Source organism: Diorhabda sublineata, chromosome 11 (genome assembly GCF_026230105.1).
Source record: "Diorhabda sublineata isolate icDioSubl1.1 chromosome 11, icDioSubl1.1, whole genome shotgun sequence".
Classification (NCBI taxonomy): Eukaryota; Metazoa; Arthropoda; class Insecta; order Coleoptera; family Chrysomelidae; genus Diorhabda; species Diorhabda sublineata.
Genome location: NC_079484.1, coordinates 1,991,247 through 2,008,537, shown reverse-complemented (window position 1 = coordinate 2,008,537; position 17,291 = coordinate 1,991,247). Strand labels below are relative to the sequence as shown.

Here is a 17,291-nt window from a genome sequence, read left to right as displayed (position 1 = left end):
ACCACTGTTAACGATTTAATTTTGATAGTTAATCCGAGCTTTTGATTGGTTGAAAATTTTAAAAAATTGAAAATATACGCCGTTTGTAAACACGTGGAATAAATGTCCACTTACTTTATCAATTGTCATTAATATTGGTGGCAGTGTTGCCGATAAACAAGAACTTTCACCATAACAAATGAAATTAAGTTGTATTTGGCACGTATTCGTATCGTATTCAAGAAATTATTATGAATATACTATAATTATATGACTGGTATTATAAGCTCTCAAAAGTAAGGAAAGGCACACTACAGAGTAAAATTTATTACATGTTCCTAGTTATAGTGTCAGAGGTAAAAAGTGAGTAAAACATAAGTTATTTTCCTACTAGATTTGGCAATGGTGCAGTGGAACATAGTATCTCTGTCATTCGACAAGGACATTCTCATTTCACATCATAATTTTTCTGTCTTTGTGGTTAAAAGTTTTATTTCACACGATTGGCCTTTACTATAAAAGCCTGTTTTCAGAAAGTTGCAAAATGTCTGGAACCGAAGCAGTAAATTCAAGTGAAACTGAGAATCTCTGTGTCGTTTGCTTTAAAACCGTTGAAATTTACTCCATAGGCCCTTGCGATCATGCCGTCTGTTTTGAGTGTTCCACCAGGATGAGGGTTCTTTGTAAGCAGAATGAGTGTCCAATTTGTAGGCAATTGATGCAAAAGGTAACTTAAATAAATTCACACCATAAATCTTTATTTACTGTATAAGTTCTAGTTATCAAAATATGGTAGCTATTTTTAGAGAGCAGAGTACTTAATGTTTTACACTTATGTAATATTTATAGAAAACACCTGCCTTACGCTCACATTTTCAGAGTTTTATGTTTTTGTATATTCTATTTGGTCTGGTTATTATACCATTTCAACAATTTTTGAGGAGTAGATAAAGATATTAATTATAATTGTGTTAAAGGCATTAGAATGAACATATTTACATATTTATCAGTTTAATATAATAAATTTAATTATTTGATGGGGAGTTTGAACATTATACATTTTCTATAATAATTTTGAAATATTATTTAATTAAAACAGAGTTAGATGATTGTTTTTAATACAGTTGTAAATTTTTGAAAATCAATGGAATCTAAACACTAATTTTTGTTAGAAAAAATTGCTGGGTCAGCAGTTATATTTTATTAGTGATGGAATGAAGATTTGACTACAAAACAAATTGTCTTCAATAGATATTCCATAATTATATTAAGTGCATTTTTCTGTACAATCATGTTTATGTGGGTTCACTGTGATAAACAACTTTTTTTGCATGAATCATCAATTTACTCCAGATTTATCAATATTTTTTTTACTTCTGACTATGCCAATTTTTATTATATCAACATTTTAAATTGCAGCTGAATTTTTTTTGCAAAATATTTCTGTGATTCCCAGTGAGTTTATCTTTCATGGGTATTAAAAACTGACGCATAGGCACATTTTAACACATTGACTGCCAACTAGGTATTTTTTTTTGTATAATTCAACAAAAAAATAAAATGCTACATTTTCTATACTTTCTAGTAACAACATTGTGTTTAAATTAGTATTTTTAATAATTCCATGTGATTAAATAAAATTGTGAAAATTGCCTTGCAGTCAACATTTTAAATATGTTTTTAGAATATATAATTGTTATGTAATAAGAGTATTATTGTTTCATAATTGGCTCGAATACATTACCAATCATTTACTTAATTTGTTGAATTGAGAAAAAAATATTCAAGTTGTATAATCCCATGATACGGATCTCTAAGAAAGAGGAGAGTCAAACTTTTGGAGTGTACAATTTACTCCAAAATATGCTTGAAATCGGGGGTTTAAATAATAAAATGCCAAATTAGCTTTGAATATAAAAAAAACACAGTAACAAATAAAAATTGAAAAAATTCTAGAGTAGAGTGGAAGCAATGCTGTTTTTACAAAGAAGGCCGGTACTGCGGCTCAGGATTTGATCTGTTCTGGACATAAAATATCATGATCACCGCAATTTTGCTTGTTGGGTGTTGAGGTTAGGAGCAATATGTCACGTTGCTGAATTAGCTATGGCATCTTTACGAAAACTTGGAGCCCTCTTTAATACCAAAAAGCTGTATACTCTGCGACAGCTTCTAATCCTCTACAAGTCCCAGAATCGTCCATCTTTGGAATATTGCTAGCACATTTGGAGCTCGGTTCCCAAGCATATACAGCTCAATACAGAAGAGAGGAATTTGACTTATAGGCGATCCAGAGTTGACCAGAAACTTGGACAACTTAGATCATAGAAGAAAGGACACACAATTTTCTACTATTATAGAATAGTTTTATTTTAATATTGCAGGTATTATTTACAAAAACAATCGAAGCATTCTCAGTGTTGTTACCAAAGTTTGAGCGATCGAACCTACAAGATCGTAGAGCTGGCATCATCTTTTGTACTTCGGATATTCAAAAGGCTTATTATAAACTGCTAGAGCACCGTTGTTCGATATGTGAAGACAATGAAAGGAAATGGCCTTTCAAAACGTTTCAACAGCTCAAAGACCACATGCGGAGGGAGCACGAATTATTTTACTGTGACATATGTACTGAAAATCTCAAGATATTCAGTTTTGAAAAACGTTGTTATAACAGACAAGAGTTAGGGTTACATAGGAGGAAAGGTGATCCTGATAATACATCACACAGGTACCTGAAAAAAAAAATGTTTTATCAAAGGACTTGTTTAACTTTATTATCTAATCGTTCAGGGGACATCCGTTATGCGAGTTTTGTGATGAAAGATTTATGGACAACGAAGAATTATTTAGACACCTCAGACGAAATCATCTTTTCTGTCATTTCTGTGATGCAGATGGCAAACATCAGTTTTATAATAATTTGGATGATTTAGTGAAGCATTTTCGCGATGAACATTATTTGTGTGAGGAAGGAGAATGCAAGGGGATGCCGTTGACTTCAGTTTTTCGAACTGACATTGATTGTAAAGGTGAGAAAACACATATGCATAAGTTAATAAAGGATTATGTTTAAAAAATCATAATTTCAGCACACAAAGCTACTTTACATAGTAGATTTATGAGCAAGTCGGGTGCTAAGCAAGCCAGAACTTTGGAATTAGAATTTACATTGGCACCTAGAGCAAGACAAGGTAATGATACTAGAAACCGTAGATACAACGAACGGAGAGATAGGTAAGACATAAAATCAAAATTTATATTCAATAATTAATCTTTTAGTTGTCAGATTGTTGGAGATATTTTCTTCCTTGGTACTTTTTATATCTCCCTTTCCCTAAGTAGTGTTATTTTTTTATTTGATATATTGCTTATTTGATCTTTGTCTTTATATAATTTTATCACGATTTGTTTTTAGGGTAGAAGAAGAAACATCTAGTAGTTCTTACCACATGGAACCAGGTGGACCTGGTGGAGGTGTGGAGGAAAGCAGAGGACGTATTTTTTTCAATCCTCTTACTCCTCAAGATTTTCCCGCATTGGGGGGCGCATCTAGTAATATAACTGTACACACTAGACCTGCATCTGTAAATTTCACATCTAAGTTGAATTCTAATTTCAGTAGTGACGATTTTCCATCACTAGGGGGTAAGTGTATCAACTCATTGAACTGAGATTGGTCTCTAATTATTTAATTTTGAGGAAAATACTTTTATAGGTAGTAGCGGTTCCAGTAATACAAAACCTTCATCAGCTGTTACGATTACCACTAATTCTTCTGCGAGAAGCAGTAAAGCACCAGAAGTGACTATTACTAGAGTGTCTGGTGGTCAAAAACGATTAGAAAAAACGTTGGAGAATTTCCCGGCTCTAGGAGGACCTAGTTCAAGTGGTAGTGGTACGGCTAGAGTAAGTGTTAGGTGAGTATTTTATGATAAAAGTATTTAGTTTTTATTTTGCTATGTAGTATTGCAAAAAAAAATTACTAGACATGATTTTTACTCCATTTTATCATAATGTAATGGTAATTTGTCTATGTATCTGGTTTGCTTCAATTTATATTGTAATTATATCAAATTATGAATGAAAATTTGTTATTTAGAGAAAAATCTACAGTTTCAGTAAGACAATTCGCCTTCTTGTGAAGTATTTTCCAATACTAGATTTGTTTTATATAAATAAGATAATAAATTATGTTTTTTTTTTATTTCTAGTAATTCTGAAGATTCAAATACGTTGTCAATTCAAGTAAATCATAGGCCTAATAGCAACATAACAACTCACATAACCGCTAGCGTCTCATCGAGTAGTCAATCAAGACCTTCAGAGGCATTTCCGGCTTTGGTAGCCATCACCGCTGTTCAACCTAAATGGGTACCGGCAAAAAAGAAGAAAGAACCGAGGGCTGATAAAGTAGCACCGGCGCCCCAATTGCCCCCTACTTCTTTAGAACAATTTCCTACTCTAGCTAAGAAAAAGAGCTCGGTATCCGTGCCCGTATCTAACAATTGGGTTAACCTCAACGATATAAATAGTTCAAATTATAAGAATAATTCTAATTATAGTAATAACGCGAAGACTAACGGTAGTAACGATAGTTCGAGACATGGTAGTGATAGTAGCAATAAGAAAAATGACATCGGTAAACCGACCAATTCGAAACAAAAAAACAACGTCGAAACTAAATTAAACGATCTTAAATTGAACGATAACGGCGATTCGAAAAATAAAAGCAAAAAGAAGAAAGGTAAGTTAACTGAAACTGATAACTCTGCGACAAACCATGAACCTAATAACAACAACCAACCAAACGAATCCATTACTATGAACGGTCAAGTTAAGAAACGATCAGAACTGAAAATTGGTAAATTGAATAGTCCAACGGAACCTGTGATCACCGATGATTTTCCTCGTTTAGGCGAAACGAAACCACCTCCTGGTTTCTCCTTAAAACCTCCCCCGGGCTTAAATCCGGCTTCGTTCCCCGTTCTGGGTGCTAGCGATTTCACTTTCACCTCAAGCAGTGGTCAAAGTTACTCAATAATGCCTGTGAACAATTATCACCAGCCTACAAATTTCCAATCCAGGAATCAAGATTTGATCAAGCGGTTTATGGTTTTATTGGACAACGATGCCATCAAGGAATTCAAAACGTATTCGGATTTGTTTCGAAACGGTGCTTATCCAACTAACAAGTACTACGAGCATTGCAGAGAAATTCTCGGTGATAAGTTCGATGAAGTATTTCTCGAATTGTTAGTTCTTTTACCGGATTTAGAGAAACAACAGGAACTGTATAGGGTGTATGACGGTAAAAATAAGAAAAATTTAGTGGTGTGCGAAAACTGCAAACAAATTATCTTTAAGAAGGAATTGAGCGAACATTATAACAACCATATATTAGAAAATCAGTTCCCTACGTTGGGGAAGTCGCAGCAGGGCAACAGCGCTTGGCGGAAATAAAATTTCTTGATGGGAAATTTGAGTAATAAAAATAATTTGAACCGAAAAGTAGATTGAATGGTATTTACTCTGTTTTGTTTTTATTATTTTGTACATACATTCCGGAAAAGTGGAAGGAAATTTCAAACAATAATGAAAGATTTAGGAAATTGTTGTTTTTAGATGAAGAATAATGAAAAATGTTTGATTTGATTTCAACTAGTTGCCATTTAAGTATCGATAAAAGTGGAATAATATCAAAATTATTATTTTTTTGAATTATTCTAAACCATTTGCTTCATCCTTCTGTTTTTACGGAATGTTTGGTTTGTTTGAAATGTTCTGCAGCAATAAAACAGTTTGTGTATTTTGGAATTTTGTTTCGGTTACATTTGGTGGAAAGAAATATTAAAAATGTTCAATCCAGCCACAAAAATTACAAAAAAAACTTGTTTTTTTAAGATTCTTATCCTTCTGAAGCTGAATTCTGAAAATTTGAAAAATTTCATACCCAAAAATTTGTATCTCAACATCATAATCCTTCTTAATATCTTTTTTTTTTAATCTGAAACTAGAAAACCCTGAATTTGTTAGTTATTTGGTCTAAAATCAACTTTTCTTTTAACTGAAAATGAAAAACATTTCCCAGATTTTCATTTGTACAGTTTTTGTATTGAAAGCATCAATTTTCATATCGGCCAGATATTTGAGAAACTCTTGACAGTTTTCTGCTTTACAACCCTTAAACATCAACCTTTTCTCAAATGGTTTCCACTTAAAAGTGTCCAGAAGCTTCGATCCAACTCAAAATACCATTTAAATTCAGTATTTTTCTAAATTTAACTGTAAGTGATACCGTTTGGTTTATATTTTCAATTTAGCTTCAAAAATTCATAAAAAACTTGCATCTCAACATCATAATCCTTCTTAATTTCTTTTTTTTTATTCTGGAACTAGAAAACCCTGAATTTGTTAGTTATTTGGTCTAAAATCAACTTTTCTTTTAACTGAAAATGAAAAACATTTCCCAGATTTTCATTTGTACAGTTTTTGTATTGAAAGCATCAATTTTCATATCGGCCAGATATTTGAGAAACTCTTGACAGTTTTCTGCTTTACAACCCTTAAACATCAACCTTTTCTCAAATGGTTTCCACTTAAAAGTGTCCAGAAGCTTCGATCCAACTCAAAATACCATTTAAATTCAGTATTTTTCTAAATTTAACTGTAAGTGATACCGTTTGGTTTATATTTTCAATTTAGCTTCAAAAATTCATAAAAAACTTGCATCTCAACATCATAATCCTTCTTAATTTCTTTTTTTTTATTCTGGAACTAGAAAACCCTGAATTTGTTAGTTATTTGGTCTAAAATCAACTTTTCTTTTAACTGGAAATGGAAAACATTTCCCAGATTTTCATTTGTACAGTTTTTGTATTGAAAGCATCAATTTTCATATCGGCCAGATATTTGAGAAACTCTTGACAGTTTTCTGCTTTACAACCCTTAAACATCAACCTTTTCTCAAATGGCTTCCACTTAAAAGTGTCCAGAAGCTTCGATCCAACTCAAAATACCATTTAAATTCAGTATTTTTCTAAATTTAACTGTAAGTGATACCGTTTGGTTTATATTTTCAATTTAGCTTCAAAAATTCATAAAAAACTTTCATCTCAACATCATAATCCTTCTTAATTTCTTTTTTTTTATTCTGGAACTAGAAAACCCTGAATTTGTTAGTTATTTGGTCTAAAATCAACTTTTCTTTTAACTGGAAATGAAAAACATTTCCCACATTTTCATTTGTCCAGTTTTTGTTTTGAAAACATCTGCTTTATAATCCTTAAAGATGAATCCTTTTTGTCCAATTAAAGGCTCTAAAAGTTTGAGTTTTAGTTCATAATACCCTTTTCATTTTGTATTTTTCAGACATTAACTAGTGATTGATAAAATCTGAAACATACCATACTTATTGGTTTTCATTTTCTATTTTCAATCTAGCTACAAAAAATTACACCAAACTTCTGCTAAAACTTGATATATTGCTGTATGAAAATTCGTTTTTTTGGATCTTCATGAAGTAACAAAAATTTCTATCGTGACAATGACTACTTGGCAAAAATTGCACAAAACCCTTCTGCCTAAACTTAACATTCTACTTTATGGAAATTCAATTTTTGCATCTTCATGGAGTAACAGCAATTTTCCCTGACAATTATTACTAAGCAGTTAACGTTATTTCAGACTCTAAGTCGACACAGAATTTTTTCAACTGACTTTCATGTATTATTTAATCGGAAGGTTTAATGTTCCTTTCCTGACATTTTCTACTTTTGAATTATTATAATGTGAATATTATGAGTTTTCTTTTCACATTTTATTGTTTATTATTTAATAGGACAAGCTCTTATTAACCCCATAGATAATTTTTTTTCAAAATCATCAAGTAAACTAAAACGTTGCACGTTTGCAATACATGTTAAGTTTGTTTTATTTTAATTTATTAATATGTATATGTATGTATATACATTAATACTTATTAACAGAGTTTTTCTTTATTTTTATATTTGCTGTTTTCTATTTTTTACGAAATTATTTGTATTAAAAAAAATTTAAAGGCGCTTTCGCTCCTAATATAATTTTGAAAAAAATAACTTACGTTTATTCGCCTTAACCCCACACGCCGTGTGTTTGTCACAGTATTAAAAATACTTTCAAAAACTGAAATATCTTCAGACTGAAAAACTAAATAATAAATCTTGATATAATAAACTTCTTATAGCATCTTCTATTATTAATTATTTGTATTCGTTCGCACTATTTACAGTTTATACTGTTTGTTCTCCCTGTTGAAACGCTCTTTCTCTATGTATTTCTTCCTTTTGTGTTGATTTTCCACGTATTTTCACTATTAATACAAACATTTCTAATCCCCTATTACGTTTACAACCAACTTTAACAAATTCTTCTAAAATGAAAGTGGATATTGTCGAAACATATTTAACTGGACCAAAATTAGCTCAAACAGCTGATCAGTGAGATACTCATTAATGTTACGTTTTTCTATATGATATTTTGTGTTAATCTTACCAAGTTGAGTCCTATTCGGAAAAAATACGTCGATTTAAACAGTTTCAATGATTTCTAACACAATTGTAATGATTTTCGTCTACTATTTGTTGGTAAAAAGGTATATAAAACTATTTATGTACAATTTCGATAAACACATGCTAACTTTTGGTAATATGTTTGTTGATATAGCTTTTAAGTATTTGTTAAAACTGTAAATATGATTGTAACTTTTATATCCATTGTATTTTTAAATAAAATAATTCCACTGTTAATTTTATTATTATATTGTTATTATACTCTGACGACCATAGAATCGAATTTACGAAACTACCTGGTTGGCACATGATACCACAGAACTTAACCCCGAGAAGAAATTCAAACTTAGTTGTTATTCAGTGGAAACAACATGGCGGATTTTCGATGTCAGTGCCCTCGATGGTACGAGGCAGAATTATAGCGTTGATTATCTAATATATGTAATATTCCTTCATGGACAGTTGGTATGGGAAAAAACGTTACGGTACCGACAATATTCATTTTCTCTCGTTCGGGACACTTTATCTATACTGCGCATGTTTCAAAATATGAGCAGAACTAACTGAAGCGCTCGGATGAGAGAGAGAGAACGATACACTAGTTGTTTCACTTATAGGAACTGTCCATATAGAAGTATTATATATATGGAATATCTCTTATATGTAATTGTAATAGAAAACACGTAACTATATATACGTATGTAACCAAATTGACACAAAAGAACGCACCCGTCATAACGAACATAAAAGAACGCAATTAATGAATAACATTTATTTACGAAATAATATTTTCCACTAAGGCAAAGAAAATTTGTAGACATAATTACAATATCTTACAATTATAATGGAATGTATATATGGATTCCTACATAAAATATTTGAAGCTATTATACCTATTTTACTCTTTATGTACCGCCTATGTATTGAAACTAAAAGCGTTCTCTAATGCGCATAATCTATAGGTTTGACGTTTATTCAGGACACTACTCTTATTTCTGTCTTGCAGTTCGGTATTAGTTATAAAAGTAGAACATACCCAACCGTTGATGTTTTAATTAACATATACATGCACTAGTATTATTTGGGCAATTGTAGTTTCCGTTAGTTCCGGACGATTCCGTACTAACCATAACAAACAAACTTCTTGTTTTTCTCAGATTTTCGGGTTGCTCTTGTTCTTTGACTCTTCAGTTTTATGAGAATTGTTGTGTGGTGAGGTGTACGGTAACTTGTTATTCTCTTAAAACAAACAATATCCACCTGAATGTAATAAAAACTTGCAATATCTGTTTTTTACGTTAATAATTGTTATTCAAGTCATTAAACTGTGTTAAAGTGCTATTTATGTCACAGGATTTTTTAAAAAGTGTTATGTTTCTTTTATATCAAAGGGTAAGTATTTTGATTATTCATCTTTTATATTTCTTGTGAAGCGAAATGAAACTACATTATTAATCTAGATCTTTTAAAGATTAATTTTAAAGTGACCCCATACGTTGAATATTTGTGTGGGAGACATATTAAGAAATTTTGGATTCTATTTTAAAGCATCTATATGTAGGTGGATTTTATTGTATTTACGGAAACATTTTCTCAATCAAGTGGTTAATTATTTCATTTTATAAATGATTAAAATCGATAGTTTAACGGGATTTTATTCTGGTCTAATTATAGCTAGATATAATCTAGTCAAGTCATTTGGTTTATAGGACCTACTTTAACTGCATTATCTGTTGTACAATATTTAAGTGTTTTTTTAATGTTTTGAAACCCTTACACCTGTGGCTTATAGAAATTATCGTTATAGCTTTGGAAGGGAAAATATATAGGGGGTTTCTTGTAGGTAATTTGCACAGCAAATGGTTGTGTTGTTCATTGTTATTTTACATACCATAAAACGCTTACTATGTTTTATTAGGTCATTCCTTGTTCAATTGTAGCAATAATTTCTCCCCTCTGTATATCGTTAGTCGACGATAGGATATTATCAATTCATTTAAATTGGAAGTAATCATATTTCACTATTGAAATATATGATTTTTATTGGAATCATCAAATTTCAATCAATATAAAAACTTATTATGTAGTAGTTATCAGAATTCAATTAAAAAAATTTTTTTTATAGTTATTAATAATGTTATTTCATTATAACCTTGAATTAAACACGAATTGAATTGTATATAGACGACACAGTAAAACATTTGACACCAAAACGAAGTATTTTCCCATAAAAAAAACATCAATATGTCTACTGCGAAAACTTGAACCTTTGTAAACATTAAGCAATAAATTAGGTGTGATAATAATCGAAAATTTTTACTAAACAGCCTTGGTTCGACCTAGGGTTTCGTAACGTTGTAACATTGTCCCTATAAAACACAGGAAATCACCGATTCAAATCAAATTGTTGTCATTCCGAGTTACAAAAGAATGATCTGCCTTTGTTGAAATTCTAATGAATGAGATTTTCATTAACGAAATTAGATGGTTTTGACCTTTTTTATGACGTTTCGCAACTATGTATTTAAACAAAGTTTCGTTCCGATTTACACTGTTGAAAAAATTGTCAGGAAAAACTTTTAGTACATGAGGTTTTTCTGTGGCCGGCAGCACCCAAATTCTTAGGAAAAAAAATGATGAATGGGAATGGAAACAATGAATTTTCAATGACAGGCAACCGGGTGATTTATAAGAATCTGAAAAATCATTAATTAACTGTTATCAGATACAAAAATCGACTCAAGTCGCCCCTACTTACCATAAAAAGGATGGTTACCGATCAAAACGTATTGTTAGGCTGTGAGAGCAAGAACATTACAATAGTTTATATAATTTTGGACCTAAATCATTAGCTTTAATATTTTTTTGCTCACGAGTGTACACAATCTCCCCACGACACTTTCGAACGAAATCTAAGATCTAATTTCTTGCGTAAGCTTTTCTATAAAATTCACATTAGATAAATTACCTGAATCGATTTATTTATTAAATTTTATTATTTTCAATAACAAATTTACAGTTTTTGTTTCTATCTTGAAATAAATCCGTTTATCATTGTTGAAACTATAACCAAATTGGTGAAAAGGCAATATAAACATGGCAACATCGCAACCGTCGGGTGTTCAAAATGGCGCGATTAAAAAAAAGGAGGGAATCGAACAGTCGATCAAGATTAATTGTATATAATATTGAAAATACGCTGAATAATTTCATTTTTACTTTGATTATACAGTGAGACGATGAAAGTTCACTAACGCCGTCAAAACAGTCATAAAAAATGTATCATTCTTTCAAGCAGTAGGTACATTCGACCGTTGAACTACCTTAGGTGGTTATTGACACTCCCGTCACGTGCCTTTTGTGGGAACGGTCCTAGTAATTTGAGAGAATAGTAAACAGGGTAGTCGAATACGTTGAAATAACATGCAATCAAAAACTGATAACCATTAATATGATTAATTAATTATAATCACTGGCGACAGCTATAACTATACAGTGAATAATCAAAATGCTTGAAAACAACGACGCAATTTCGAACGTTTATAAGATGGCGCTTAATGACGTTTTGTTGTACGTCAAAAAACTGTTTATTAACCTCAGATGTTCTAAGGGAAGTCTGAAAATAGATTGTCATTGTATGGATTTCAACGAAACGATAATTTACTACTGTTTCGTTGAGACATCGCGTATATTGTAAAATATCTAGCGTTCGGAATCAACCTACTTTCCTGTAACAAACTACAGTTTGAAGTGCACTCAAAAACTAACTGTACTTCATTAATCATTCAACCAGCACCAGACAAATGTTTGTTCGATCTCAATATATTTGTTACTTTCTCGAGGGTTATTATTAATTTATGAGAAACTAACATTATAAATGAATATTTCTTAGAATTACGATATCGAAATTGTACAAAAGAGCAAGATGAGTCATCAGTTTCATGGACGATAATAAAAACCAACACGTAGACGTGGTGCGGTGCAGGTTCGCAATATTTCCTGTTCGGAATTTATGTTAATGATATTATACAGGTTGTCTACATAGTTTTTTACGTAGACGATTGAAATAATTGTTAATAACTCGAAAAATAATATGTTTTATTGCTTTTAAATAAGCAACAGATGGAATCCAAGGATAGAAGCCTTTAAAAATGACGAAAATAAAAGAAGAATAAAACCCATTGGAAAAGAAGAAGAATGTAATAAAAATAAAAATAATTTACGGGCGTTCTGAGGTCGGAAAGGGAAGGGGGATTGAGTTTTTAAGGGTAAAAAACGGTTTATCTCGAATTCGGGCAAAACTATGAGTCCTATGGAAAAAAGTTAAATTGCAAAGTTGTAGATAATAAAAAGATCTACAACTTTTGTATTCACAAATTTTTCACATAACCTCAAAATTTAAGCGAAAAATTCAAAAAACCAAGATTTTCGTTTGTAATTTTTATCTTTTACAAAAAACATTTTTTTTTTTCTATGATAGTATCGACGTTCCTTATTCAATTTTTCTGTGTTACAACGTTGCCATGCCACAACTGTAGATATTATAAATTATTATAGCGATATTTGTCGTAAAAAAATAATCCAACTTTCACCCTGTATATTTCTTACAAATATGGAACTTGAGGAATCTAATATGAACAGTCACTTATACACACGTTTTCTCAATTGATTCATGTCAAAAATAAATCGATATCTCGAATGGCTCTCGAAATATTGAATTTTTTATACGAGCATGTCAAATTTTTTCTGAAATTTTTTGACAATTATATTAAAAATACATATTGATACAAACCATGGAATATTATGTAATTTTTTCCAAAAAATCCAAAAATCATGTTTGTTTCCGGATCAAATGTATAGTTTTCCAAGAAATCGAATTTTCTTCACTTTCTGCGTTTAATAATTTTTCCCTCGAGAAACTGATAACTTTTTCGAACCCCTCGTATAAAAAAATATTAAAAATACGCATTTATCGTGAAGGTATGCGAAAAATCAAAGAATTTCGAAAAATTTTGACAGATGACGTGAAAAAATGGCGGAAACTAACTACTTGACGTATTATAACCTAACAATTTTTGAATGATCTTTAGATTTATTATATATTTTCATGTATTTATATTCAAACGTTCCAAGATGCATTCTTTGAATTTTTTTTTCAATGTTTCATCACATATGTACGTCTGCAGCTGTTCTATATCTACATTAACACTAATTATAATCAATTATGAGCCATAACTATATTGAGTGACAACGACCGTTAAAAATTTGTGTCTTTTCCTTTATTCCACTCGATGTTATTCAATTGCTAGGTCTCATTATACGAGGTGGTGACGATTTGCATGATTCACCCATTGGTACAAAATTTTCACGCGAAATTTACGTAATATCTACCCTATACGCCTGATTTGGACACACGTGATTTCTGGTTAACCTTTGACTCGAATACGAAGTCTATTTTGTCAATTTTTTGAGAGATTAGTTGTGAAAACTTCGGTTATAAAAGTTCATGTCAAAATATATAGCGTGCCCCTCGTATAACTCATTACGAGAAATTCGTAAATCGACTAAAACGGAATATGGTGTTATTATCTTGATGTAGATTACAGTGTACATTAAATTATCATTTAGAAATAATACTTATACAGTTAATGATGAATTTCAAGAACTGTATTTTAAATCGTGTCTGCGGTTTGACTATTATCAATATGGCGAAATGAGTTCATGACCTTTCGAAAAGGAAGTGCGTTGTGAGGGGGTTGAGTATAAATGTCATGTCGCTTCTGGAACATTCTGTAAACTAAAATTTTCAAGTTTCTGGAAGTTTCACCATTTTGAGAACCGTTTTAATATACAGGGACGACAATTTTGTTCATAATAATTTCAAATTAAACTTTTATACATATTTATAGTGTTTTTACTAATATTTTTATGTTTGTGAACCGTTTTTGTTGATAATATAGAATCGAGAGTTGATGAATGTTAGGTAGACAGCGCTACAAGTATTAAATCCATATGATTTTAACGTCACGAGGTTAGTTCTAGAAATCTGATCTAGAGATGGCGCTCTAATTTATTTACGAAACTGTAGTGACTCCACCATAGTGGTACAACGATCTTACCACTGCACAACTGTCATTAAAATGTCACTTTGAATGACAGCTTTGTTTACCATAAAGTTTAATTAAAACAAATTAATAGTAACTTCGTTTTTCTGTGGTACAACGATCTTACCACTGCACAACTGTCATTAAAATGTCACTTTGAATGACAGCTTTGTTCATCATAAAGTTTAATCAAAACAAATTAATAGTAACTTCGTTTTTCTGTGGTACAACGATCTTACCACTGCACAACTGTCATTAAAATGTCACTTTGAATGACAGCTTTGTTTACCATAAAGTTTAATCAAAACAAATTAATAGTAACTTCGTTTTTCTGTGGTACAACGATCTTACCACTGCACAACTGTCATTAAAATGTCACTTTGAATGACAGCTTTGTTCATCATAAAGTTTAATCAAAACAAATTAATAGTAACTTCGTTTTTCTGTGGTACAACGATCTTACCACTGCACAACTGTCATTAAAATGTCACTTTGAATGACAGCTTTGTTCATCATAAAGTTTAATCAAAACAAATTAATAGTAACTTCGTTTTTCTGTGGTACAACGATCTTACCACTGCACAACTGTCATTAAAATGTCACTTTGAATGACAGCTTTGTTTACCATAAAGTTTAATCAAAACAAATTAATAGTAACTTCGTTTTTCTGTGGTACAACGATCTTACCACTGCACAACTGTCATTAAAATGTCACTTTGAATGACAGCTTTGTTCACCATAAAGTTTAATCAAAACAAATTAATAGTAACTTCGTTTTTCTGTGGTACAACGATCTTACCACTGCAAAACTGTCATTAAAATGTCACTTTGAATGACAGCTTTGTTTACCATAAAGTTTAATCAAAACAAATTAATAGTAACTTCGTTTTTCTGTGGTACAACGATCTTACCACTGCACAACTGTCATTAAAATGTCACTTTGAATGACAGCTTTGTTCATCATAAAGTTTAATCAAAACAAATTAATAGTAACTTCGTTTTTCTGTGGTACAACGATCTTACCACTGCACAACTGTCATTAAAATGTCACTTTGAATGACAGCTTTGTTCATCATAAAGTTTAATCAAAACAAATTAATAGTAACTTCGTTTTTCTGTGGTACAACGATCTTACCACTGCACAACTGTCATTAAAATGTCACTTTGAATGACAGCTTTGTTTACCATAAAGTTTAATCAAAACAAATTAATAGTAACTTCGTTTTTCTGTGGTACAACGATCTTACCACTGCACAACTGTCATTAAAATGTCACTTTGAATGACAGCTTTGTTCATCATAAAGTTTAATCAAAACAAATTAATAGTAACTTCGTTTTTCTGTGGTACAACGATCTTACCACTGCACAACTGTCATTAAAATGTCACTTTGAATGACAGCTTTGTTTACCATAAAGTTTAATCAAAACAAATTAATAGTAACTTCGTTTTTCTGTGGTACAACGATCTTACCACTGCACAACTGTCATTAAAATGTCACTTTGAATGACAGCCGTTAAAATTTATTGTTTACGCGGAGTCGTGTTAAAAATATTTTTGTTGCAGGTGCTGCCAAAAGATTAGTATTGAATCTCTAACTTTTCCCTCCGCCATTTTGATTTAAAAAACAAAATGACGCGATCCCGATAGATGCCAATTGATAACCGACATTTAATTTTGCATTCTCGCAGTAATGGCGCGTCAAAAACTCAAATATACCATGACAGATACGAGCAGAACCTCAACGAATATCGTTAGTTTATTTTTGACGTTGTCCGTGTTATTTTTGGCGATCGGTGTATCGAATGGTGGCGGAGGATTTTCGAATAGCTTGGACAAAATCAAAAACAACATGAAAGTAGTTTTGGACGATCTCAAAAGAGTTCTACCGACTTATACTGATTACGTCGATACTCAGAAATATTCTTCCGGTCGGGTTACGTTTCAGACGAAAGGAATGGCGGGATTGTACAACGTCACCAGGCAGTTCATCAATTTGATTTTACCTGCAGACGTTTTGATGCAAGGTAAGAGACAATTTCACGAAAAAAAAAACTCATTTAGCTTCGAGCGAAAGTCTTTTCACGCAACAAGTTTTTTTTTTAATTAATTTTGTTATTCAACATTATTTATTGTTATATTGGCCGCAAAACTAATAAACCGTAAAGTGTTACTATAGTTTCGGCTTATTTCTATTTAATAAACCGAACAAATTTATGATAAACAATTGCAGCGACAGAATGTATTTAAAGAAATTGCAAAATTCTATATTCAAAATTAGAAGTTCAAATTGATCCCCAATGGGGGAGATTACGATTTTTGTAGCGCGGATTTAGGCTTAATTAGGCCAAAATAAATCGAAAATGAAGAATGAAAGTTTTCGATATCTCGCTTCGTTTTCGAGATATCGATACTTAAAGTTGGGAAAATTTATTATTTGTATTTATCAACTTAACCTAACCTAAACTCGTTGTGGTGCACTTTGAGTGTAAAAATTTCAAAAATCGTGAATTTTTTGACATTTTTTAAGTCGAAAATGAAGAATGAAACTTTTCGATATCTCGCTTCGTTTTCGAGATATCGATACTTAAAGTTGGGAAAATTTATTATTTGTATATATCAACTTAATCTAACCTAACCTTGTTGTGGTACACTTTGAGT

General features: G+C 31.2%; 2 protein-coding genes and 1 long non-coding RNA gene across 12 annotated transcripts in view; 2 read left to right on the top strand and 1 right to left on the bottom strand.

Annotated features, from left to right (window-relative positions):
- The first annotated feature begins 386 nt into the window (after window positions 1-386).
- Window positions 387-8,082, top strand: LOC130450385 (E3 ubiquitin-protein ligase ZNF598). The gene is made up of 7 exons (XM_056788759.1): window positions 387-706; window positions 2,364-2,710; window positions 2,773-3,011; window positions 3,072-3,216; window positions 3,398-3,627; window positions 3,698-3,899; window positions 4,194-8,082. Exons 1-7 carry the CDS (start codon window positions 524-526, stop codon window positions 5,440-5,442), a joined length of 2,595 nt encoding a protein of 864 aa, XP_056644737.1. The 5' UTR covers window positions 387-523; the 3' UTR covers window positions 5,443-8,082.
- On the bottom strand, window positions 2,324-8,218 carry LOC130450386 (uncharacterized). The gene is made up of 2 exons (XR_008910577.1): window positions 8,081-8,218; window positions 2,324-2,714 (listed from the first exon to the last, which is right to left on the bottom strand). It is a non-coding gene; the product is annotated as an uncharacterized LOC130450386 (long non-coding RNA).
- Window positions 8,219-9,525: 1,307 nt separating this feature from the next.
- LOC130450383 (prominin-like protein) overlaps window positions 9,526-17,291 on the top strand; it is a 35,009-nt gene continuing 27,243 nt past the window's right edge. For 9 of the 10 annotated variants that reach the window (XM_056788754.1, XM_056788753.1, XM_056788750.1 and 6 more), the window contains exons 1-2: window positions 9,547-9,920; window positions 16,197-16,657. In XM_056788754.1, the coding sequence (XP_056644732.1) occupies window positions 16,324-16,657 (334 nt within the window). In that variant the 5' untranslated portion in view covers window positions 9,547-9,920; window positions 16,197-16,323. Of the gene's footprint in view, window positions 9,921-16,196; window positions 16,658-17,291 lie in introns of all 10 variants that reach the window. The other variant, XM_056788758.1, reaches the window with a different exon arrangement.